This window comes from Monodelphis domestica, chromosome 2 (genome assembly GCF_027887165.1).
Source record: "Monodelphis domestica isolate mMonDom1 chromosome 2, mMonDom1.pri, whole genome shotgun sequence".
In the NCBI taxonomy this organism is placed as follows: domain Eukaryota; kingdom Metazoa; phylum Chordata; class Mammalia; order Didelphimorphia; family Didelphidae; genus Monodelphis; species Monodelphis domestica.
The window spans coordinates 537,870,479-537,894,898 of NC_077228.1; the positions used below are offsets into that span (position 1 = coordinate 537,870,479).

The following is a 24,420-nucleotide window of genomic DNA, read 5'->3' on the forward strand; positions in this document are numbered from 1 at the left end:
ACACATACACAGACACACACAGAGACCAACACACAGAAAAAGGCACACACACACACAAACACAGACACACAACAAGCAGACAGACAGACACATGACAGACAGATGCACACAGGCATACACACAGACACACACAGGCACACACACAGACACACACAGGCACACACAGACACACACGTCCTCACCATCACAGACGCATGCCCAACACAAGGATGCTCCCCCAACAATGCTGACCCAGTTAGCATCATTGGGGCGTCACGACCGAACTCCATCATCTCTTGGAATGCCAACTCTGACCCGGCTTGGGCGCCAGTTGAGCTCCGACTCCTGAAGGTGGCCCCGAGGGGCTGGCACGGCAGCTGCTCCCCCGTCCACACTCACTCTGATACGATAATTTTGGTGCCGGTGATGGTGCCGGCTGGACACGACGAGAACCTTCCCAGAGGGCAGGGAACGTCAACGCTAAGCACGGTGGTTTGGGGAGCAGCGCCGGGCTGCCGACGGGGCCGTGAGGGGCTTTCAGCCGTGCCCCGCTGTTGGCGACCCCCTGGGGGCTTTCTTGGCAAAGACTCTGGAGTGGTTGGCTGCTTCCTCTTCTACAGAGGAGGAAACCGAGGCAGAGAAGGGGAAGAGAGCCGCTCGGAGTCAGCGCCAATACGCGTCTGAGGCCGGAGTCGGACGCAGGCTCCAGGCACCCTCTCGCGGCCTTGGTGACGACTCCAGATGTACATTTGGGGGTTTGATTGGGTTCCTCACCTAACTGTACGGCGTGCGGCGCAGTCACACAACGCCAGGCGAGTGCTGGCTGCAGTTTGGGGATACATCGAGGAGGGTCCTCGGCCCGTGGACGGCCGGGGCTACTCTTGAGGAAACAAAGAGCTACGTCACTGCAGACGGACGCTCCGAGGCATCTGGCCCAGCTGAATCACTTCTAGCCGAGAACGCTGGAGACGAGGGAGGTTCACAAAAAGCGCCCGAGGTCGCCCCGCCAGCAGCCCGGGGGCAGGATCCGCACTCGGACCCCAAAGCCAGCTCCACACCCCTTCTCCGGACAGGCCGCGCCCCGCGCCTCTCCACTAGACGGCGCGTTTACGCGTCACGGAGAGATTTTTTAAATGAAGGTCTTAGTACGGCGGGGAAAGGGCAGGGCTTGTCCCGAGGCTCTTCTAGCCTGCGCTGGACGTCCGACACGGAGGCGGAGCCGGCACTCGCCGCTGGCCGCCCACGTGTCCACACGGGGCCTCTCCCTCGCCAGAGCGGTCCGGACGTCTCTCCATCTACCCGCCCGGCGACTCGAGGCCTGTGACGAGGACGGGCTGCCCCCCTTCTCGGGCTCCGACCTGCTGCCGCCGCAGGCGCTGAGCCGCCAGTCGCGGGGCCAGAGAGGGCCGCCATCCCCTTCCCTAACATCGCTGACATTGAAAAAGGGCCCGAAGGGGCCGACGAGGTCACGGGAGCTGGCCACGGCCTTCTCCCACCCATGCCTGAAAGGAGCCTCATCCTGCCCTCCTTAAGACCTCCAGAGGGGACAGCTGGGCGGCTCAGCAGAGAGAGAGCCAAGCCAGGAGATGGGAGGTCCTGGGTTCAAATCTGCCTTCAGGCGCTTCTTAGCGATGAGACCTTGAGCAAGTCATTGAAGCCCCAAGTGCCTAGCCCTCACACGCCTCGGCCTCGGAATGACGCCGAATAGCAGTTCTAGGTCGGAAGGTGAGGGTTCAACTCCAAGGAGGCGACCTGCTCCCCTCGGCCCCGCCCCCAGAAGGCTCTGGGTGTCAAGGACTGGGCTCTGCTCAGTGGGAACAACGTCCACCCCCCGCTCTACCCGCCGGCGTCTTGGGGCCAAGAACAAGCGGATCAGAGAAATGATGGGCCCCCCATCCAAGGGATCCACGTCCATCATTTTGCAGATGAGCAAAGACGCTCCTCATTCAGCAGCCGCCCGGCTCTGCCCTCGGGGGCAAACGGAACAAGCCTCGCCTCTCAGAGCCTCCCTACAAAGCCCGGAGGCAGCCACCAGCCTCCCTCGGCAGCCGCTACATTCCTGGCTTCAGTCACTGGCACGCAGGGTTTTGGCGCGTTTCTTCTGCCACAGAAGAACGGTGGCTGGTCCTACCAGAGGCACAAAAGGCTCCCCCTGAGAACACGGGGGGGGGGGGGACACCTGGAGCCCCCCGACTCTTCCAGCACCACCAGCACAAGCCGAGAAGAAAGGAAACGATCCTCCATCCCTGAAATAAAAAGGCGGCTCAGCAGCACTAAACAGAACGCACGGAGAGGCTGGAAGCAGGAGGAAATCCCGATGATTCTTCGAGTCCGCAGTGACTGCGAGCTGCTTCCTGAGCTCCCCAGCGGGCCTCGGCCCAGTTTCTCCCTCACTTAGGACCCGGGCGCTGCCCCGGGAGGACAAGACGCTTCTCCCCCCGGGCTGGGAGGGCCAAGACTGGTCTCCTGGGGCGGCCCTTTGACTGGCAGGAGGAGGTTCAGTCAGGCAGTAAGCTGGACCAGATCTTCAGGGAAAGGGTAGGAAGAGCTCACTATAAAGGCCATTAGCGGGACCCAGGCCAGGCCCGTGAGCTGGGAGGGACCTCCAGAGGCAGCTGGGAACAAAGGTCCGTCTGTGCCCAACAAGCGGCCTCCAAGGACGGGGAGCTCACCATTCACCACTCACCAGGGCGGCTCTCCTCATCAATGGGACTCTGCCACAGATCACTGCTGTCCGTGGTGCTGCCTGCACCAAGGGCCGCGTCTTGTCCCTGCTCCAGCCTGGTCCTCATGAGGCACCCCGACCCCTTCAGCCAAGCGTCCCGGCCCAAATCCAAGGCGCGCTGGGCCCCCCACGGCGCTTCTGGACACTAGCTTAGGCGCTTCCTTCCCAAAGGCACGGCCCGATGCCGATCTCCGCTGGACGAGGCGAGGCGGGGGTCTGGGATTCCCACCCGCCATCTGGGCCGACGTCTCGGGCTCTGGACATCCACTTGGGAGAAAGACGCTGCATTTGCTTGGAGGCCGCCCAGCCCTGAGGTCTGGGCCCAACAAGAGCCGTCAGACCCTGCCTCGGAGCGCCGTGTTCGAGGGAGAAGGGCAGAGCCGCTGCCTCAAGACCGAAGCTCGGGGACTGGAGAAGGCCACGAAGAGCCCCGTTTGGGTTGGTTGGACGGAACACGAGCAAACAGCAAAGGTTCCGCCCTCCCAAGACCCGTGCCGGAAGCAGGGGAGAAACAACAGCCCATGTGGCTGGGAGCTGCTCGAGGGAAGCGCCCGGTTCCAGTTCTGTCTCGCTCTTGTCTTCCTTTGGATCCTGATGCCAAGCACGCTTCCTGGTTCCTATCTTATTGGAAGACTGAGGACATGTAGAGATCAACGGGGTGAAAAAGGGAGTTTTCCCCGTTGTCTCTTCCTCTCTCCTTGTGACCCTGCCTGTCTGTCTGTCCGGCTGTCCGTCTCCCCCCAAGGGCGCCGGCTGGATGCTCTAACTCCATCCCCCGCCCTTGGCAGATGCTTTTACAGATTCCCTCGTCTGTGGCTCCCCTGCCTCTCCCCCGCTCCTTGCAGCTTGATTCTCAGTTCGCAGCGAGGATGGATGGGTTTGGGAATGGGGGGAGCATCTGCCCCCTTCCGGAGTCTGGAAACCATCCCAGCAGCCCGAGCATCATGGGATAGCTCAGCAGGCCGGAGACGGTGCCATTTTCTGAGAGACCACCAGGGGGAGCCTGGACCCTCCTGCTTTTATTTCCCTACAAGAGAGCAAAGCTCAGGCTCAGGGAAGAAGATGCAGAGGCTGCAGCATGAGGACTTCCCAGCGCGCAGGGGTCGCTCTCCACTCAGGCCTCGGCGATCTCGTGCCTTAGCACAGAGCAGCTGCCCTTTGCATGGAAACAGCACAGAGAAGGGTCCGGACGGGGAGGCCCTGAAGGTGTGGCCTTGGGCAAGTCATTTCCCTCTTGGGTGAAGCTTCCTTGGTCTCGGGGTCCTCTGGGACAAGTGTGGTGCCCGGCACCCGACGGAACTCCACGGTGCTTGCGGGTCGGGGCTGACCCGAGGACTTTCCTTTCAACCCCACCTTCTGCCTCAGAAGCGATGCGGCCGGGAGGTCCAAGGCCAGGCGACGGGCAGCCTCCCCTCCCAATCGCCTGAGCAGAAATGCCCGAACCCGGCTGGGCGCCAGGCAGCGGGGGGGCTGCATCAAGGGCTCCCTTCGGAGCTCTGGGCCCGGCGTGACGCCGGCTGCACAGGGAGCGGCCGCAGGGCGAAGGCACCCCGGCCTGCGGTCACGGGGCCAAGTCAGAGCCAGAAGGAAGCCGGGGAGTCTCGGAAAAGAGGCAGCGAGACGAGGCCGTCAGGGAGGGGCTGCGGCTGCATTTGAACCCGGGTCTTTGCGGCTAACGCTCGGCTCTGTGGGCCAAAGAGCGCTTAACAATCCCGCGTCCGAGGCCTTCCCTCTGCATGACCCCAGGGAGCGCCTGGCCGGCCACTTCATGCTCCGGCCTCCGTTTCCTGGCCGGCGGCACGAGGGGGCGGCACGTTCCCGGGCCCTGCGGAGCGCCTAAGCCAGACGGAGCCGCAGGATGGACGAGGGGGCAGGAGGAGGGGCCCCGGGGGGCTCCTTGTGGCCGAGGAGTGACTGGAGACGCCACTGGGGGGATTCCCAGAAGTCTGGGCCCCCCGAGGCTCCCTGCTGGGCCCGTGAGGGGGAGGCAGGAAGTGGGAGCTTACAAAGAAAGGGGACTTGGGAGGCCGGAAGGCGCAGAAGCCCGGAGAGGCGTCCTGGGTGATGGAAGTGAGCGACCGGAGGTTGGGCCTTAGAAAAGGGGAACGAGGGCGTCCGGCCGCTAAAAGGGAGGCCCGGCCAGACCGGCCGCCATCGCTCCGAACGAGGGCCCGCCGGCACCTACGGAAGACCACCATCGGGGGACGAGGGGACAAGGGGCTCCGGCGTCAGCCTGGGGTCCGCCACACCCAGGATTCCCCGAGCCGGGCCGGGGGGAGGGGCATCAAGGCCGACAGGCATTTCTGCCGCACGTGGGAGACCCACCCGCTGAACTGGGCAGACTTCTGACTTTGGGCGGCCGACGTGGGTTCAGATCCCCCCTCCCCCCCCCGTCCTCAGCCGACGTGGGTTCAGATCCCCCCTGTCCTCGGCCAACGTGGGTTCAGATCCCCCCCCCCCCCGTCTTCGGCCGATGTGGGTTCAGATCCCCCCTCCCCCCCGTCCTCCGACATGGGTTTAGATCCCCCCCGTCTTCGGCCGACGTGTGTTCAGATCCCCCACCTCCCCCCCGTCCTCGGCCGACGTGGGTTCAGATCCCCCCCCCCCGTCTTCGGCCGACGTGGGTTCAGATCCCCCCTCTCCCCCGTCCTCCGACATGGGTTTAGATCCCCCCCCGTCCTCGGCCGACGTGGGTTCAGATCCCCCCTCCCCCCCGTCCTCGGCCGACGTGGGTTCAGATCCCCCCTCCCCCCCATCCTCGGCCGACCTCTCTGTCCTCCTGTGACTCCTCCGTGGCCACGGAGAGCGCACTGGACGGCCCCAGATGCCTTCCAGCCCCGACCGACGGCCACGGATCTGCAGGGGCAGCCAGAGCCATCCCAAGATGGCGGCCGGACACTGCTGCCGTCGCCGCCTCGAGACCCCCCCCAGGGCCCGCGGAGCCCCGAGCAGGCCGCCAAGAGGCCCGGCCCCCTTCCGCCCCCCCTTCCGCCCCCCGGACCCTCGCCCTGAGGCCCCGCCGGGCGGGACTCACCGTCCTGGAAGACGCGCTCGACGTTGAGGCCGTACGTGGCGCAGGTCTCGTAGTACGTACAGCGCTTCAGGTCGTTGGAGAGCTTCCGGGCGCGCGCGTCGTCGATGACTCGGGGGTTGCTGGAGCTGATGGCGTCTGCGGGCAGAGAGCGGCACGTCAGCGGCACGCCACGGACACGCTGGAGCCTCTGCCGGGCCCGACACCCCCCGAACACGGCGAGGGCGGAGGGGGGAGGGCCACGGCGGCCGTCACACTGTCCACGGAGCGGAGAGGGGAGGGCCGGGCTGGGCCACGGCGGCCGTCACACTCTGTATGTGGCGGAGGGGGGCCGGGCCACGGCGGCTGCCACACTGTCCACGGAGCGGAGGGGGGAGGGCTGGGCCACGGCGGCCGTCACACTCTGTACGGGGCGGAGGGGGCCGGGCCGGGCCACGGCGGCCGCCACACTGTCCACGGAGCGGAGGGGGGAGGGCTGGGCCACGGCGGCCGTCACACTCTGTATGGGGTGGAGGGGGCCGGGCCGGGCCACGGCGGCCGCCACACTGTCCACGGAGCGGAGGGGGGAGGGCCGGGCTGGGCCACGGCGGCTGCCACACTCTGTACGGGGTGGAGGGGGGGGTGGCCAGCCCTGCCGGGTCACGGCAGCCCCCACACTCCGTACGGGGCGGAGGGGGGAGGGCCGGGCCACGGCGGCCGCCACACTGTCCACGGAGCGGAGCCCAGCCAAGGGAAGAGGCCGCCGCTGGCTCCAGCACGAGCACTTCAGGACCTCGTTTTACAGAGCAGTAAACTGAGGGAGCCCCTCATTCGGAGCCCCCAGTCAGACCCGAGGCTGGACCGACACCCCAAGGCTTCCCCAGGGGAGCGGTCTGTCCCCCCAGCCGCCCCCCAACTGAAGGGCCTCATGGCACCCAGAATCCCGTCGTTCTTTTGAGCCCCGATCGCAGACGTGGGAGAAGAAAGCGGAGCCTGGACTGGGGCTCTCCAGGGCCAAGCCTGGCGCCCAGCAGGAGCCACGAGGCTCCCCTCCGGGAGGGGCTGCGGGTGCGAAACACGACAGGCACAGACCACAAGGACGTCCATGCCGGCCCTCCTTAAAGCAAAAGGGGAGGGAAGTGGAGGGATGTAAGCGCCAAAGCCAATAAAATCGGGGCTTTAGCGACGGGCATGTCCTGTGCGAGGCGGCTCAGAGGCGGCATCGGCCCAGGAGGGCACCAAAGGGGCTGATGCCATTCCCCGTCGCACCACTAGAGGGAGCAGGAGGCAGCCAAGAGGCCCCTGCCAAAGCCCTTTAATAGGCTGGAGGGCTCCAGCCTGGAAATCTTGTTCTGCCCCCAATTTTGGCATCCGGATCACTCCTTGAGCCCCTGAAGTGACCACTGGGCAGTTCGCTGGATCCCAAGGGCTGGAGACCAAACCCACGTTACAGAGAAGGAAACTGAGGCCCAGGGACGTGACGTCACCCCCTAGAGGGGGCCGCTGGGAGGACAGCGAGTCTAAGCCCCTCTGTTTGGAGTTTTTTACAGGTGAGGAAACTGAGGCCAGCCATGGGGCGCCTCCCCGCTTCGGAGGCCTCGTGCTCGTCCGCTTGGGAGCAATTCTCGGGCTATCCGAAGCCTCTGCGGCCATTGTGCACCGCAGAGCGCCCCGGGGGCGGACACGGCCGGGAGGCGACCCCCCTCCTCAGCCCTGGGCCGGAGGGCCCCGTCCCTTCTCTGCAAGACGGGACAATCCCACCGAGCCCGCAGGCGAGATCCCGCTGACGAAGCCGAAATGGGCCCGAAAGTGGGAGCGATCGTTGGAACGGGCGGGACTAGTGCCCGTCGGCCAGCAGGCAGGGCGGCTCCCCCAGCTGGGGGTCCGAGAGGAAGCCCAGCTCTGCTCAGAAGCCCCGCAGCGACCCCTCAGGAGCACGAGCAGACGCGGGGAGGGGTTGGGGCGCTGCCGAGCACCGTCCTGGGCACGGGGGGAGAGCCACAGGAACGAGGGGCCCCTGGCTCCCCGGGCACTACTGTTCCTCCCCCGGCGGGTGCCCCCGAGGACACGGCGCTTCCTCCTCTCTGCGTGTTTTCTGAGCCCGCAGAAGGGGCTTCATGTGGGTCTGGGGGCTGGCCCAGGGGACGAGGCTGCCGTGAGGATGACGATTCACGGATTTCTGAGACGTTTCCGGCTGCGCCCGGGGAAGACGTCTACGAGCGGATGCGGAGAGAAGGAAGCAGAGCCCAGAGAACAAGACAGCGAAAGGAGCAACGCCGAGGCCAAGCGGCCCCTGAGGACGGACGGAGAGCCGCCGGGCAGGACTGGCGAGGGAGCCGGTCCCCACAGAGACCCACCGAAAGCCCCGTGGCACAGGCCGGACCCATCTGAAAACACAAAGGGAAGGACCCAAGAAGGGAGCGAAAATAAAGGCGCCCTCGGGATGGCCTCGCCAACCCCGGTTCTCGGGCGGAGCCGCAGCCCTGTCCGAAGCAGGGCTCGGGATGCCAACAAGGCGTGCCTCCCCGAGGTCCTGGGAAGAGCAAACGCGAGAGAAGAGCTTCAGGGGCAGAGTTAGCATCCGCTCTATCCGTGATGGCTGTGAAGCGTTCCCAGCAAGCGGAGGCTTTTCTCCTGGCTGCGGAGAAGCCCGCCCGGAAAATGGGGACCAAACGGCAGCCCCGAGGCAGAGGACCTGGAATGACGGGGCACTCACCCTGCGTTCCCACCAGTACCATGGGGATCTCGCTCGTGTTCCGATAGTTGGCCATCCGGCTGTAGTAATGGTAAACCGTCTGGAAGCTGATCTCGTCCTCCAAGCTGAAGACAAATATAACAGCGTCCACCCACATAGCAAACTGGGGAGGGGTGTGGGTGGGGAGAGAGAAAACAGGAAATTAGGTGAGGGACAAACAGGGTGGAAAAGGCTGAAAAAATACAAATCTCCTAAGTGCGAGAAAACCATGTAGAAAAAGGAATTACTATCTGTGTGTGCATGTGGTGGGGGAGAGAGCGAGAGGGAGGGAGAGAGGAAGGGAGAGAGACAGAGAGAGACACACACAGAGAGGGAGAGACAGAGAGAGAGAGAGAGACAGAGAGAGAGATAGACACGGAGAGGGAGAGACAGAGAGAGAGGAGAGAGGGAGGGAGAGAGACAGAGAGTGAGAGAGAGAGAGAGAGAGAGAGAGAGACAGAGAGAGACAGAGAGAGAGATAGACACGGAGAGGGAGAGACAGAGAGAGAGGAGAGAGGGAGGGAGAGAGACAGAGAGTGAGAGAGAGAGAGAGAGAGAGAGAGAGAGAGACAGAGAGAGACAGAGAGAGAGATAGACACGGAGAGGGAGAGAGAGAGAGAGAGAGAGGGAGACAGAGAGAGAGATAGACAGAGAGAGAGAGATAGACATGGAGAGGAAGAGAGAGAGAGAGGAGGGGGGGGGAAGAGAGAGGGAGAGAGAGAGGAAGAGAGAGAGACAGACAGAGAGGCAGAGACAGAGACAGAGACAGACACAGAGAGGGAGAGAGACAGAGAGAGAGAGACAGAGAGAGAGACAGAGAGAGGGAGAGAGACAGAGAGACAGAGAGAGGGAGAGAGACAGAGAGAGGGAGAGAGACAAAGGGAGAGACAGAGAGAGACAGAGAGACAGAGAGAGAGAGAGAGAAACAGAGACTGACAGACAGACAGATTTTCCAAATGAATTTGCTGATTATAAACGAAGAGATCACTCAGAGAGATGTGAAATCTTCAGGATGCTTTGAGAAAATGGCAGTCTAGACAATGCATTTCTTTCCCAAGTAGTTCTAGGAAAGAAATAGCAGATTAGCAAACATTCCTTCCAGATGAACTGACCAGCTCTGACTTAGAATGGTGATGGCGAATGTCCTAGAGAAATTCAGTTCTTCCATTAAAGCCCCAGCAAAGAGCACTCATGGCGCCTGGGCTGCTTACTGAAAGCAGGGTAAGGAGAGATGGGAGCTCAGAGACTTGCCGGTAGAACCCAGAGCTGGATAAGGATCCCAACTTACCAAGCAGAGCTCATCTGCCCATTGTATGAAAGCCCACTACCCCTAAGTCAGCCCATTACACTTAAAGGCAGTTCTAGTTACTTGGGAAATTTTTCCATTCTTGAAACTCTCTTTCATGGTTCCTTTTTATTCAGTGTATTTTAGCAAAGAGAAGGGTGCTGTACTGCAGAGTGATAAACTGGGGGTAAGGAGGATCTGGGTTCAAATTCTACTTGCTGCAGCCTACTGAGGGCCCCCACAGTCCCACTCCTCTTGAGCCCCAAGTTTCTTCATTTGGAGATCATAATAGTAGCTGTTTCTGTGGTCTCAGAGTTGTCATGAAACTCCGAGAGTCAATGGCTCTACAGAATCCACTCTTCTCGAAGACCTCCAAGGAGGTATCCTCATCTCTTCTTGGGGCTGCTCATTCCAGATTGGGATAGACTGACTGCCTTGGTCTAAAGCAAGTCTCTGAGTCTGTCTCTCTGCAATGACCCCTCACTGGCTCTTGGTTCTGCTTTCTGGGCCAAAGAGACCTACCCATTGCTCTGCCAAAGGATGGTGCTTGAAGGTAGCTCATTATGGACCTGATTCCTCTCTTCTCCAGGCTAAACATTTCTTTATCTTTCATCTAATCTCATGATGGGATGGCGCTGAGACACCACGCTACCATCTTGGATGCCCTTTTCCTTTTTATCAATCTGCAACTCTGGTGCCCAGAACAGTGCCCACAGATGGGGTTGTCGATCAACATGTCTGTATTCCTGGAAGCTCTGCTACAGCCTTAGGTGGCAGACGAAGGCTTTGGCTGCCACATGCCCCAGCTGACTCCCATGGTGCCAATCCCTGCTATACCACTTCTCCATATCACCTTGCACTTGCTAGACAGACCCAAGAGATCCCAGTAGGGGTCAGCCAAGCTGCTCCCAAAGTGAAGAGTCATTGTGGCTGCCAACACTAGTGGGGACAGGGGAAGGGGGGCTACACTTAGAATAAACAGATTCATTTCTCCAAAGAGGCACTGATTATGTAAGATGAGCCAAATAGAATGGGGGAAATGGTTGTTGAACAAGGCCTTATTAACAAGTGAAGATTTTGTTTAGTCCATTTTCAGTTGTTTTTTTAAACTACCATTTATATAGTATTTTGAGGTTTGCAAAGCCCATTGCAAACACTACTTGTGGGCAGCCTTGCCTCTGCAGTCTCCTCCTTTCCTTCATACTGGCTGTATAGAAAGTAGAAGACAATTTCCCCTTTGAAAATGGAGGGCCTCTGAGGTCTGAGCCCCTGAAAGTGAGAAGCCCAGCCCTATAGGTGCAGGGGTATCATCGGACACTCTACTCCTCCAGTCATGGAGGTAGAAGAAAGGAGGCAGTCTGCAACACTCACAAGGAGGCGGGTGCCAGGAAGTGGGGCTTTTTCACCTTCTATTCCTGGGTGTCACTTCCTGCCTAGTAAACTTGGGAAAGGGAGCCTTTTCCTCTCTGGATCTCAGATTCCTCATTGCTATGATGAGAGGATTAGACTGGGAACCTTCTATTTTACCAAAGCCTCGCTCTGATGCCACCATCTTGGGCAAGTCACTTTACTCTGGGAGGCTGAAGTTTCCTCTTCTGTGAAATCTGGATGTTGAATGAGATGACCTTTGGGGTCCCACCCAGCTAGCCTCTGAGGAGCCTACAAAGAACCTCAAAAGTCACCTCCATCACACCTCTCAGTCAGCACGGAAATGCTATCACTCAGTCTGAAAGGTTTCTAGTATTGCCTTCATTTATTTCCAGAAATTGGATTTTGTAAGAGTAAAAATGAATGAATACTCCAAGTATTCAAATTTATAGGATTTAATAACAACAAAGTGAGAGAGAAAAGAGGTTCCTGCAGCTGAGTGAGCAGAGCACAGAGCCAGAGACCCACAAGCCTGCCTCACTCGAGTCAAAGGGAAAAAAATACCTCACAGGGTGGGTTTCAGGAAATTTATAAATAAACCCACGTCAGGGCACAACACAGGGAACCTGGGAAGAGAAAAGAATGCTGGGAAATGAAGTCCCCAGGGTAAACATATTTAAAACACAATTTAAAATCCCCAGATCCCTCCTGGCCTGCTTGGATGGAACAAGTGAGCCTTTTCCATGACCATAAGAAAGCCCGGATGCAGCTCAGGCTGGGTCCTTGCTCACCTGTGCCTCAGGTGGGCCCCCTTCATCTCTAATCAGCAGCAGGTAGCTTTGTCCATCGACAACTATTTCCTTCTTGAATCTCCCACCTGTCACACAAGAAGGAAAACTCGTTATAGAAAGAGGAAGAGAGACTCAGAGGCCGGACAGACTCAGGCTCCGCTTGGGGAAAATACAACCTCAGCTTGGCCCCGGGCCCTCACAACCGCCCATGCAGATGGGAAGAGAGTTCCCTTTAGAGCCCCACAGGGCATTCAGACCTGCAACTCATCGCTTTCTGTGGGATCCCCGGGTTGGAAGGAGGGAAAGAGACCATTTCCAAGGATCAGAGATGTTGTCATCTCAAAGACCCCCACGAGGAAGGAGATGGATCTTCAGTAATGACCAATTCTTAGGAAAAGCAGGTCCAAACAAATTCCATCTGTCTGCCTCTCTGTCTCCCTCCGCCCTACCTCCCTCATCCCTCTCTCCCCCCCTCTGTCTCTCCTCGCCCTCTCCCTCTCCTAGGTGGCCTGGGCTGTTTCTGAGATTCACGTGAAGGGAGGAGGTTGCTGAGGAGCTGTATTTCCTGCCCAAGGGAAGCCTGACTCCAGGAAGGAAAACATGGAACATCATGAGAATGGTGAAACTTTCTGTACTCACAGGGCACAATTAGAGGGAGGATGCTGTCATACTACACACATGTTAGACAGAAAGGGAAGGCTACTACAGGGTGATGACGTCTCTGGACTACGCACGCGGTGAGAGACAAGCAGGGCAGCTCACTAGCAGCAGGAGCAACAGACTGATTGGGTTAGAGATGAAGGTCATCCAGGCCTCCTTATCCAAGGGAAAGGGTTTGACCTGCTCTGAATGTCTTTGGGTTGTCTTTTAGACCTTGGGGAAGCCAAGGACGGCCAGGTAATTGGGGGTAACACCCTGCAAATAGCTGGCCATCGTCTGTCCAAACAAGTGCCACTATGGCTGAAATTGGCATGGCTCACCCCTGAAATTGATTTGTCCCCCCAAAACTGACTCACTTAAAGGCCTTTGGGGAGCGGTGCTTTCTCTTCCCTATTCCTCCCAGGGGGAGCCCCAAATATGGCAGACCTGATGCCTCTTTACTCATCTGTCTGGATTTCTGGGTGGCCCAGACTGAAACACTAAGAACAGCAAGGGGGCAAGCTGGTGCCAGCCAGAGCAGAGGTTGACTTCCTGTCTTTGGGAGCAGAAGCACCCTCATCAGGCTAGTGATATCATTCCAGGCCTTCCTCGGCCCCTCAGGTGTCACACCTTCCATTTAGCCAACATCTACTGCAACGATACAAGTGGGGACACAAGGGAACTCCATGACTATGTTTTGGCCCCAAACTTTCTGCCACAAGATGCCTTTCCTCCATGGAGGAAAGAGGCTGTCCCCTGAAAGTTCTCCCTTTCCACAGCAGCTGCAGGAGCAGGTGGAGCCCCACTCAGCCTGTAGATTCCCACCTTCTCTCCCAGTGGTTTCTTAGCTGATCATCTCCTGTACCTCCCTTAAGATCCTATTTGTGCAGACCTTTGATATGTATAATGTGGAGATCTCAGCCCTTGGGCCACCTCCCAGAGTTGTATCACCTCTAAGAAATGAAACTTTAAAATGCCACTCCTCAACCCCACAGTCCTGCCAGCCCTCGCTCACTCCCGCCTCCCCCTTTCCACGACCTCTGATCCTTCAGTCCATTCTTGTTCTCCCGGGTCATCTCTCAAACTTGTATCCATGCCGCCTCTCCTGCCATGGCCAGCCTCAGAAATGCCGCAAAGTCTCCTCTCCTTGAATTCCTTGTGAGCCCTGACCTGGCATTTCTGATCTTTGAATTCTCCTCCCTGGCTAATGTATCCATTCTGATTTCGCTACTCCTGCTACAAAATGTCTGGTATTACAGAAGAAATTAACGCAATCGAGCTGGTATCATCCATTACAAATTCATGACACATTGTAGCCTCTACCCGACTGCCATTAATCTCGCAGTGTGTGGTGCCTGCTTCTTCTTTCTTTGCTAATCTTAGGTGAATAAGCCTCGAGAAGCAGAACGGCCTGGATCAAGGCACTGTGAACTAGGAAGGGTACAAAAGCCATCAGCAATCCCTGGTAGCAAGAGTAGTTGAGGCTGGTCCAGAGTCAACCCTAAGGAGCATCCTGCAAGCAGTCTAAAGTCCCATCAGCCAAGACACATTGAACTGCAAAGAGCTGTCCAAATAGTGGGAGACAAAAATCCAAGAAAGAACCACCCAAGGTTATGGCTTCTGCAGTCTAAATACAGCTGTGCCAAGCAGAGAGAACTCAATGCAAGGTGAACCTGAGTCACCAGCAAGGAGCAATGTTTTGACTTCTACATGGCAAGATGGGTCTACTCAAAAGGAAGAGCGTGGGTGAAACTGTGTGTGTGTGTGTGTGTGTGTGTGTGTGTGTGTGTGTGTGTGTGTGTGTACAAGCACACATGCACACACATATGTGTGGGTGTCAGAAGAGAACTGCATAGTATTGAGATGCCAAATTCAGGCAAGGGACATTCAGGGATTCCAGAAAAAGACCAACAAGACAGCAAGAAAAGCCGAGGCCATCCAGACACACCCGCAGACACATCTCAGTTCTACCTCCCATTTTCAGAGGACTTCACTGGAACATGCCTTCCTCCTGGTCCTGCTGTGGGGTCAGCAGCACAAGGCTTACTGTTCCCATTTTATAGAGGAAGCAACAGAGATATTGGGGAGAATGACCATGACCACACAGCTAGGAAGAGTCCCAGGGCTCCTGCTACCTTTCCAGCAGTGCCACCACACCAAGCTGCCATCCCTGCACCAGCACCCCCTTTCCCCAAAGAAAGAAAAGTAGACTCGAGCCCACTTTCCTGTAGGTGCACACATTATCCTAGCCATAGATCTCAGGAAGAGCAATCAGGAGGCAGCCTGATGGCAGTTAGTCCATCTGAAATCCCTCCTCCCTGCCATCAGGAGAGGTGATGTGATGCCCCTCCAGCACTCAAGGACTCCCTGCCATCTTCAGGCCTCCACAGCTGACCCCCAGGATTAATTATCGGGCAATCCTAGCATTTTCTGCATAAAACTAAGAAATCTGCCAGGGGTATGAAAATGGCTGAAAATTGCTCTAAGTTTACTCCGAGACTTTGTAAAAGCCACGTAAGCGCCCTGGCCTCCACGTGTCAAGTCTGGGTCTCAGTTTAACTTTCCCCTCGAGATAAGAAGAGTAGTTCATTCTACTCGAACACGCCAGTGACAGAGGACTTGTCACGCCACAAGTTGGCACATTTTGGGACATCTCTCATTAGGCTAAGCAACTCCCACATAGAATACTTTAGATGTTCAGTTCTATCTGGAGAGGATCTATCTTGGGGGTTAGCGAACTTGATTCCCTTATTTTACAAGAAGGAAACTGAGGCCAAGAGAGATTCAGAGGGGTCAGAGAGGCAGGGCTACGGGATCAGAGATTTAGTCTCATAGCTTGTCCAGTCCAACCACGTCCTTTTAGAATGAAGGAAGCGCAGGCTCAGAGATGACATGGCTAGCCGAAGGTCACCCAGGTAGTATGTGCCAGGCTAGAATTTATAGCCAGGCCTCTGGCTCGATTTCAGTGCTCTCTTCCCTTCCCTAGCTATGGGGAATGCGTGGAATCCCTCTCTCAGAAAGCGCACAGTGGTGAGGTCGCCACTCTTCCTTAGTCCCTTCAAACAGGTCCCTCTCCTGGCCTGGCATCAGATCATCAACGTTTCTCTTCCAAGTGTGGCAGCAGAGACAGAGTCCTGCCCCCACCCATAAAATCTTGGGAGCCAGACTGGATGTCCACTGAAGCTTGGGAGACTCCAACTGGTAGATGAAATTCTTCAAACGAAGGGGGAAATCCCAGACATTCTAGGAGTTTAGATCTGGGCTACGTAGCCCAAAGCCATCATTTTACAGATTAGGAAGTGGAGGACCAGCAACAGGCAAGAGGGTTCAGGATTCAAACTCGGACCTTCCAGTGGTGGATTTGATGCACTGACTTCCCAATGTAGAAATGCATGGCATAAGGCTCAGGCGAGTGTCCAGGAAATGCTCATATTCTCTTTTCTCTGCAGCCATTAGAGGGCAGGCGTGCGGTTTCTAGGCTTCTCTTTGGTAAACATATTTGTCTTCTAATTGGGCCAAAGAGGTCTCGGAGAGAAATCTTGCTTCACTCAAACAGCTCAGACAGCCGCTCTGCAATGGGGGGTCTCGGGTATCTGAGAGGGAAGGACCTGACAAAGTCCCAGCCTCTGAGAACAAGCCAGAAGAAGTCATTCTGGAAATCACTAAAGGCTGATGGAAGTCCCTAGGGTGGGGCGGGCACCCAGAGCTCAGAGCTACACGTTCAGTCTGGGAGGAGCAAGCAGGAAACATCCATTAAGCACCTGCTATGTGCCAGGCACTTCAGTAAGCTCAGGGGATTCAAAAAGTGACAGCTAGGTGGCCCAGGGGATAGAGAGCCAGGTCTGAAGTCAGGAGGAGTTGGGTTCAAATCTGGCCTCGGACATTTCCTAGTTGGGCGACCCTGGGCAAGTCACTGAACCCCATTTGCCCGGCCCTTGCCCATCTGACTTTAAACTATTACTAGACGAGAGAGGAAGAGGGTTCAAAACAAAAAGAAGGAAAAGACATTCCCTGCCTTCAAAGAGCTTACAGTCTACTGGGGGAGATGACATATGAATGGAGACACAGAGCAAGCTCAAAGAACGAAGGAAAGAACGAAGGCAGGGAAGCCTCTGGAATTAAGGAGGATCCGGGAAGGCTTCCGGTAGATGCTGGGACTTCAAGGCAGCCACGGAGGTCAAGAGTCAGGGTGGAAGAGGACAAACATTCTAGACCTAGGGGACGGCTAGGAGAACATCGGAGAGCCGAGAGCCAGAGGGGTCTTGTGTGAGGAATGCCCACGCCAGGGTCCCCGGGTCCAAGAGTACACGAGAGGAGGAAGGGGAGAGAAGACTGCAAAGGGAGGAGGAAGCTTGGACTGCCCAATGGAGCACTCTGCCTTTGCTCCTATAGCTGGTGGGGCTCTGAGGCTGGATTCAAATTCAGTTCTTTCTGACTCTCATCTCGGTGCCGTTGCCATGGCTGCCTCTAGATGAAGCACTGAACGAGGGGCGAGGAAGGTCCAGGCTCGACTTCCTCCTCGGAACAGAACGAGCCGAGATGAAAGTGCCCTCGACTTCCTCATCTATAAACGGAGATAAGAGTGGCCACAGTGTCGTCGGGGGGCTCCCAGGCTGGTGGGCAGGGAGTGACCCTGAGAGGGAAGGAAAGGCTCCTTGTGGCCCAGAAAACACTAACCAGCAAATGCCTGCAGCCACTCTGTGCAAGGACCTGGCACAGAAGGAGGCAGAAGGGGCCCCGGGACCAACTAGTCCAGCTCCCTCGTTTTACAGAAAAGGAAACAGAGGCAGGGAGGTTACAGCCCTGCACATTTCCACCTAGTGTGTGTCATGGGAGGCTGGGCTTTTCCCAACAAACACCAGCTCTGCCCTCAAGGAGGCTACACTCCTCTGTGGGAATAGGAGAGGAGACAGAAGTAATGAAGGGAGGAAGAGCAGGAGGGGAGGAAGTCTAAAGAACAGGCAATGAGGAGGAGGAATCCGGAGACCCTGAGAAGAGAAGGCAGAAGGTTCCTGGCTGGGGGGCGAAGTCCAGTGTGGCCTGGCTGTGGCCAAGCACCAGGACGGTGGGATGTTCAATCAAAAGGGAATATGGCCAAGCTGTTGACTCAAGACTTTTCTCCATTAACAGGATTACGCCGAAGTAATGAGATTAATGAATCCTAATTATTTTACAGTCCCTACTAGGAGGCCTTAGGAACACTTAAGTCTCTTGGCCAGCCTGTCACTGGTCTCCATTTCCGCTCAAATCGGCTTCCTGGCCCAGATCATCCAAACACGGGATCTTCCCAGCCTTAACAGAGACAAGCACATAATGCCGGGATTTGCTGACTTCGAGCGCAATAATGACAGCAAAGGAGAGGAGCCGAGAAATCCCGTCTAAACTGTTGGAGGCTAGAAGGAAGGAACAAGCTCCACGGGCCACGGTGAGAAGAAGCAGACGTGTTGGGTCATCAGGGCCAGAATATACCCAGGACAAGATCCACTTGGGTACAAGCAAGGGAGGGCAGTGGGGTGCCAGCAGAGCACTGGGCTGGGATTCAGAGGAACTGGATTCAAATCTTGCCTCTGTCCCTTGGTGATGTCAGAGGGGTCTCTTCACCTGCCAGGACTCGGTTTCCTCATCTGTAAAATGGGGGAGGGGGGCTGCACTAAATGGTCTGAGGTCCCTTTGAGCTGTAAACGTGTGTTCTGTGATTTGCCAGCGTCTAGGGAAGGGAGAATGGACAAGGAGTTCCCTCCATCGTGACATCCGGTAACTTCCCATTTTAACTAATCTTGAGTGGCTCAGTGGACAGAGTGCCGGGCCTGGTCTCAAATCGGCTCTCAGATACTTACTCGCTGTGTGACCCTGGGCAAGTCACTCTACCCGTCTCCTTGATAATTTTGAGATGTCTACTGAAAGTGGACGTACATCCCAATATTATTTATTGAATTGAGAAATGATAATAATGACATTTGGATCCACGTGTGTAAGCCATGAACAGGACAGTGACTTAGCCCAATCCTGAGTCTGTCTGAGCCCATCACACAGAAGAGGAGACTGAGAACAAGACTTAGTTGAAGGGTTACAAAACCCTCTGCACACAGATCTGCCTCGTGACACACTGACCACCATCCTGTGAGTTAGGGACTGACGTTCTCATGATTCCCATTTTACAGATGGGGAAACAGAGGCTTAGAAGGATAATGAGCATTTTAGTCCCATAGCTAAGAGTCAGAGGCAATGTGCTTGAAGCTCAGTCTCTTGACTCTGCGTTCAAGGCTGTTTCCATTATGTTCACTGATGGGGAATCTTGGACAAGAGTCCCACAGGATGGAGTGGGGGAAGGAGCTGCAGCGGGCGCTGGAGGAGGGAGTCTGCACCGATGAAAGCCCACCCAGGCGGAGGACCCGAAATGTGACACTGCAGGGGGGGGACCTGGGAGACCCGGGCGGCGTTCCTACAAGCTCAGGCCACTTCGTCCGACCAGGTCTCGGGCTCCTCAGTGGTCAGAGAAAGTCATCGGGGTACGTGACATCCCGGGGCACAGAGCGGGGCACTCAAGGCTACAGGAGGTGGTGGGGGGACTCGGGGACCATCAGGCCAAACGAAGAGGCAGCCCCACAGCGACAGGCGACAGAGGACACGCTTCAAACCCCAGCTCTGCGCCTGACTCCTTGGGTGGATTTGGGCAAATCCCTTCATCTCTGCGGATCTCGGTTTGAAATGAGAGGTTTGGGGGCAGCCAGGGGGTCTGGAGTTGGTTCAGGTCTGGCCTCGGGCACTGGCTGGCTGTCACTTCACCCCCGCTGCCTAGCCCTTACGCCCCCCCCCTCCATCTTGCCCACGTGCCCCATGCAGGGGCACGAACAGAGGGCAGGAACTTTGGATTTCTTTTTGGAATCTCTTCAAATCTTCGAGCTTCCTTCCTGCTGGCATCACGTCCAGCACACTGGAAACCAATGGCCAGAGATCAGGAAGGCGTCTACAGAGAGAGAGGAAAAGCGGAGGGGAGGAGAGGCCAGGACAGACAGCATTGGGCGAGCCACGAGCGGGAAGGGGGCGTCAAACAAGACCTGTGAACGGTCAGCCAGAAGGAGCAGCACGAAGGAAAAGCCGAGGCACTGAGCCCTGGGGGGGGGGGGGGGGGGGAAGCCAGCAGTCTGAGGGGAGGTCACAGACGCAGAGACCTGGGCATGCTTATAGGCAGAATCCATGGGACAACACTGAAGGCAAGAGAAAAGAGAGAGGCAGAGGGGGAGGCAGAAGAGAGAGGAGGGCGAAAGGAGGGGAGCCACGGAGAAAGATGGGGAAGAGAGAAGGAAGCTGAGGAGGGGAGTTAAGGCAGAAACAAAGAGCGAGAAAAGAGGCAGGAAAAGCAGAGTGAGAGAAGGAAAGGAGAAGGAAAGAAGGGAGCAGAGGGAGTGGGAATGGAAGGGAAGGAGGGAGTGGATCGGAGGGAGCTGTGTCCCACACCCTAATCCACCTCACCAAAGGGGCACTGGGTGGGTCTGTCCTAACTCCCAGCAGCTGGTTCCCAGGCAAACTGCCAGCAGAATAGCCTGTGCTCAAGATAAACACCAAGAGAGGAGATGGGCAGGGGGACTGCCCATGCCCCACTCCCTCAGGTCCCCAAGGTCCAGCTGGATCCTAACACTATCCTGGGCATCCCAAAGGCAACACACATTTCATTCTGTGACCAATTGTAGTTAATTAGCTTTCCCTGGGCTGCTCTAGGCTGGATGCTTCAGACACCTGGGGGCAGGCTCAAGTGGGGCTCAGCCAAGTGGCTCATGGGGTTTCTGGTTTTATCCCTAAGGCCAGCCTTCGGAGTTCCCACAGAACTCCCCCGAAACCTCCATTTGCCAGAGGCCCACCCCCACAGGTACCTCAATATGACCTGGGGGGAGTCCAGGCCCCATCTCCCTCTAAGAGATAACCTGGGAAGTTCTCAGGCAGAAATGGAAGAAGAATCCACTGCTATCTCGAAGAAGAGAGACATCGAGGGGAAGAATAATGCGACTGGGTGTCATGCCAATGCCATGTCACAAAGCAAGATGATCCAAGGCACTCTGTAGGCTGTCTTGCATTAGCACGCACACCCAGACTGTCACTTAAGGTCCACAAGGGCTTGGAAGTTCCCCAAAAGCCAGGAGGAAGTGGGTCTAGGAGAAGTGGGATTCTTGGGAGCTTGAAAGACCAGATGGCAGTGAGCCAAGGGGGACGAGAAGACCAGATGATTCCTTGGGACACAGAGCTGCGAGGGACCCCAGGGATCACCCCCGAGGCCAATTTCTTCATTTTAACAAAAAGATGAGGCCCAGAGAGGCGAAACAATTTGACAATCATGGCGTTTTACACTGGAACCACCCCCAAAGGCCCAGGTTTGGGACATCCATTCCTATTTCCCTCTTCCAGTTCTTAGCCATCAAGATGACCAACGAAGACACCTTTTATCTGCTCTTCTCTGAATTTTCAGCCACATTTGAAATCTGCAGCAAACCCAGCATTATATTCAAGTCCTGCTTTGGCCAAGTCCAACATGATGACGTTTACCAGGAATCTGGGATGGGAACAATGATTATTGGGAGCATATTTGCTGACAAAACGTAACCACTCTGTCGATGTATTTTAGGCTCGATTTTACAATCAAGGCCATAAACATGAGAAGAGACAGGCAGTAACAGGAGAAGACTGGGATGCGGGGGCAGAAGAGCTCGAAGGGCTTAAATTCTCCCGGTCACTGGCCACAGATAAACTGGAGATGAACTACAGGGTCACCTCGGGCCACCCACTGAACACCTGCCCTTCAGCTCCCCACTCTGCTTCGAAGGCAGATAAAGGAGAGTCAGATAGCTTTGGAGGAGAGATAATGAAATGACTCTTGCTGGTTGTGCATGTCTGTGTCTGTCCTAATGACTCAACGAACATCTAAAAAGAACTGCGGGAATTCAGCATCGATAATCGCAGTGATGCTTTTTAGGGAATAGTAACAGGGTAGAGAGTTCAGGTCAGGTTCAACTGGCCTTCGAGATCATAAACACCCAGATCTGGGAGGAAAGTTCAAACTGAGCTTCCAAAAGTCTTATTTGTAATCAAATCTGGAGTTCTTTCTGCACCACAGCTAAGCATTTAGCATAGAAAATCGATACTGACAATTAGAGAAATTAGCCTGAATAAACCAAACCAGGCCAAGCTCTTCCAACTCTCAAAGAGCACTGCAGCCCCTTTTTGGAAGACAATGCGTTTTTTAAATAGTTTTTTTAATTAAAAGACCAAATGCCATATTTTTTTTTCTTTTCTCCATCTTATCAATCCCCCCCCCCCCCGCCATAAAATACTAGTTATTGAAATCCAAAATCTTCAAAAGAAAATGATTGGGGCAGCTGGGTGGCTCAGTAGATTGAGAATCAGACCTAGAGATGGGAAGTCTTGGATTTAATCTGGCCTCAGACACTTCCCAGCTGTGTGACCCTGGGCAAGTCACTTTACCCCCACTGCCTAAACCCTTACCCCTCTTCTATCTTGGAAGAAATACACAGTATTGATTCTAAGCTGGAAGATAAGAGTTGAAAAGAAAGAAAACGAAACTTGAGAATTTCTCATAAGTCTTTCCTTTGCCAACCACAAGATGTCAGAACCCATTATCTTCCCTCAGCCTCCCAACTTCCCTATTACTGCCAAGGGCACTAACATCCTCCCAGGAGCCCATGCTGGGAACCTGGGGTCATTTTGGACTCCTCATTCTCTCCCACTCATCTGTTGCCAAGTCCTGTTGCCTGCCCCCCTTCTCTCGTCAGATGCTGCTGCCCCTGCGGTCAAAGCCTTGTCGTCTCCCATCTGGACCAGTGCAATAGCTGATGGGGGTCTGCCTGCCTCCGGGCTCTCCCCACACCACTCCTTCCTCCATTAAATCCCCAAAGAAGCAGTCTTCCTAGTGCACAGGAGACCGTGTCATCTCCTTACACTATATTCATTCTAGGGCCTCCTTATGACATCTAGGATCAAATACAAAATCCTTTCTCTCTTTCTCCCCTACCTTCTCTATTAGAATTGACAATAAGTACTGATTCTAAAGCAAAAGAATTAGGCAAATGGGTTTATGTGTCATGCCCAGGGTCACACAGCTAGAAAGTATCTGGGGTGAGATTTGAACCCAAGTCATTGTCCTCTGGTCCATCTAGTTGCCTCCTCTGTTTGACTTTCTAAGCTCTTCATACCCTCTCTTCCCCCAAGCTTCCCAGTTGTCTTTGACCATACTCACTCCCAAATAATCTTTAATCCAGTCTTTCTGGCTGTTCCTCACACAAGACACCCCATCTCTAGCCTCTGGGCATTTTCGCTGAAATGGCCCCATGCCCGGCTCTCTCTCCTTCCTCACTACTCCCTCTGGCTTCCGTCACACCCCAGGTAAAGTCTCCCCTTCTACAAGAAGCCCTTCACAATCCCCTTAATGCAAGGGTTTTCCATCTGTGAAGTGTCTCCCCTTTATTCCGTCTAAGTCATTCAAACATAATTGTTTTACGTTGTCTCTCCCATTAGACTGACTTTCAACTTTCTTTGCATCCCCAGCACTTAGCACAATGCCTGGACACACAGTAGCCACTGAATAAAGGTTTGCTGTCTGGCTATCTGTGGCACGGGGGATGGGGACAGAGAAAAGAGCATCTGCAATTCTGAAGTCACAAGAGCTCAGCGCTAGGATTCTGGGTCTGATAATGCACGATCGCCATGCCCACAGGCTAAGAAGGGACTGGCCAATAATCGCCATGTCCATGGGCTAAGGAGGAACTGGCCACGATCACCATTCCCACAGGATAAGAAGGGACTGGCCAACGATCGCCATGTCCACTGGCTAAGAAGGGACTGGCCAATGATCGCCATGTCCACGGGCTAAGAAGGGACTGGCCAACGATTGCCATGTCCACTGGCTAAGAAGGGACTGGCCAACGATTGCCATGTCCACTGGCTAAGAAGGGACTGGCCACGATCACCATGCCCACGGGTTAAGAAGGAACTGGCCAACGATCTCCATGTCCACTGGCTAAGAAGGGACTGGCCAATGATCACCATGTCCACGGGCCAAGAAGGAACTGGCCAACGATCGCCATGTCCACGGGCTAAGGAGGAACTGGCCATGATCACCATTCCCACAGGCTAAGAAGGAACTGGCCAACAATCTCCATGTCCACGGGCTAAGAAGGGACTGGCCACAATCACCATGCCCACGGGCTAAGAAGGAACTGGCCATCGCAGAGCTTTAGTTTTTTCTATCTGTAAAATGGGGATGAGGAAATCAAGGAGGAATACACACACTCATACAAATCAACCTCCATTTCTAACTATGGTTTCATATCTGACCGTGTTCAGTAAAGATTCTGTATTTCTCTGTTGTCTCCTCCTGTGAGAGGGTTAATTCTGGGCAAGATGGGTCTTTGGGAACTGTGGCCAAAGGCCTCTAAAACTGTGCTTCTCCTTTGATCCAGGAATACGGTTATTAGGCTTATATCCCAAAGGATGTTTTTAAAAGGGAAAAGGCCCTGTTTGTACCAAAATATTTCTTGCAGCTCTTTTTGTGGCAGGTGAATTGGACTTTGAAGAGATGTCCATCCATGGGGAATGGTTGAGCAAGTTGTGGTAAATGACTGTGATGGGCTTTAAGAAGTGAGGAGCAGGAGGATTTAGGAAAAATCTGGAAAGACTAACTGATGCAAAGTGAAGTGCGCAGAACCGGAACACTGTATACAGTGACAACAGTATTTTCTCAGCAATGCCATGATCTCTCCCAGACAATCCCGGGGCCTCCTGATGACAAACGTTATCAGCTTTCTGAAACACACTTTATTTCTCTTTCTTTCTTCTCAAAATTTTTTATATCAAGGTTTGAAAAACTGTTTTTCCATGTAA

The 24,420-nt window shown here is 55.5% G+C and overlaps 1 protein-coding gene across 5 annotated transcripts in view; it reads right to left on the reverse strand.

Moving 5' to 3' along the window:
- The window catches only part of AGAP1 (ArfGAP with GTPase domain, ankyrin repeat and PH domain 1), a 540,592-nt gene that overhangs the window by 271,323 nt on the left and 244,849 nt on the right, over positions 1-24,420 (reverse strand). For all 5 annotated transcript variants that reach the window (XM_056820098.1, XM_056820097.1, XM_056820096.1 and 2 more), the window contains exons 4-6: positions 11,893-11,978; positions 8,431-8,572; positions 5,739-5,873 (exon numbers count right to left, since the gene is read on the reverse strand). In XM_056820098.1, coding sequence (XP_056676076.1) covers positions 5,739-5,873; positions 8,431-8,572; positions 11,893-11,978 — 363 coding nt within the window. The remainder of the gene's footprint in view (positions 1-5,738; positions 5,874-8,430; positions 8,573-11,892; positions 11,979-24,420) is intronic.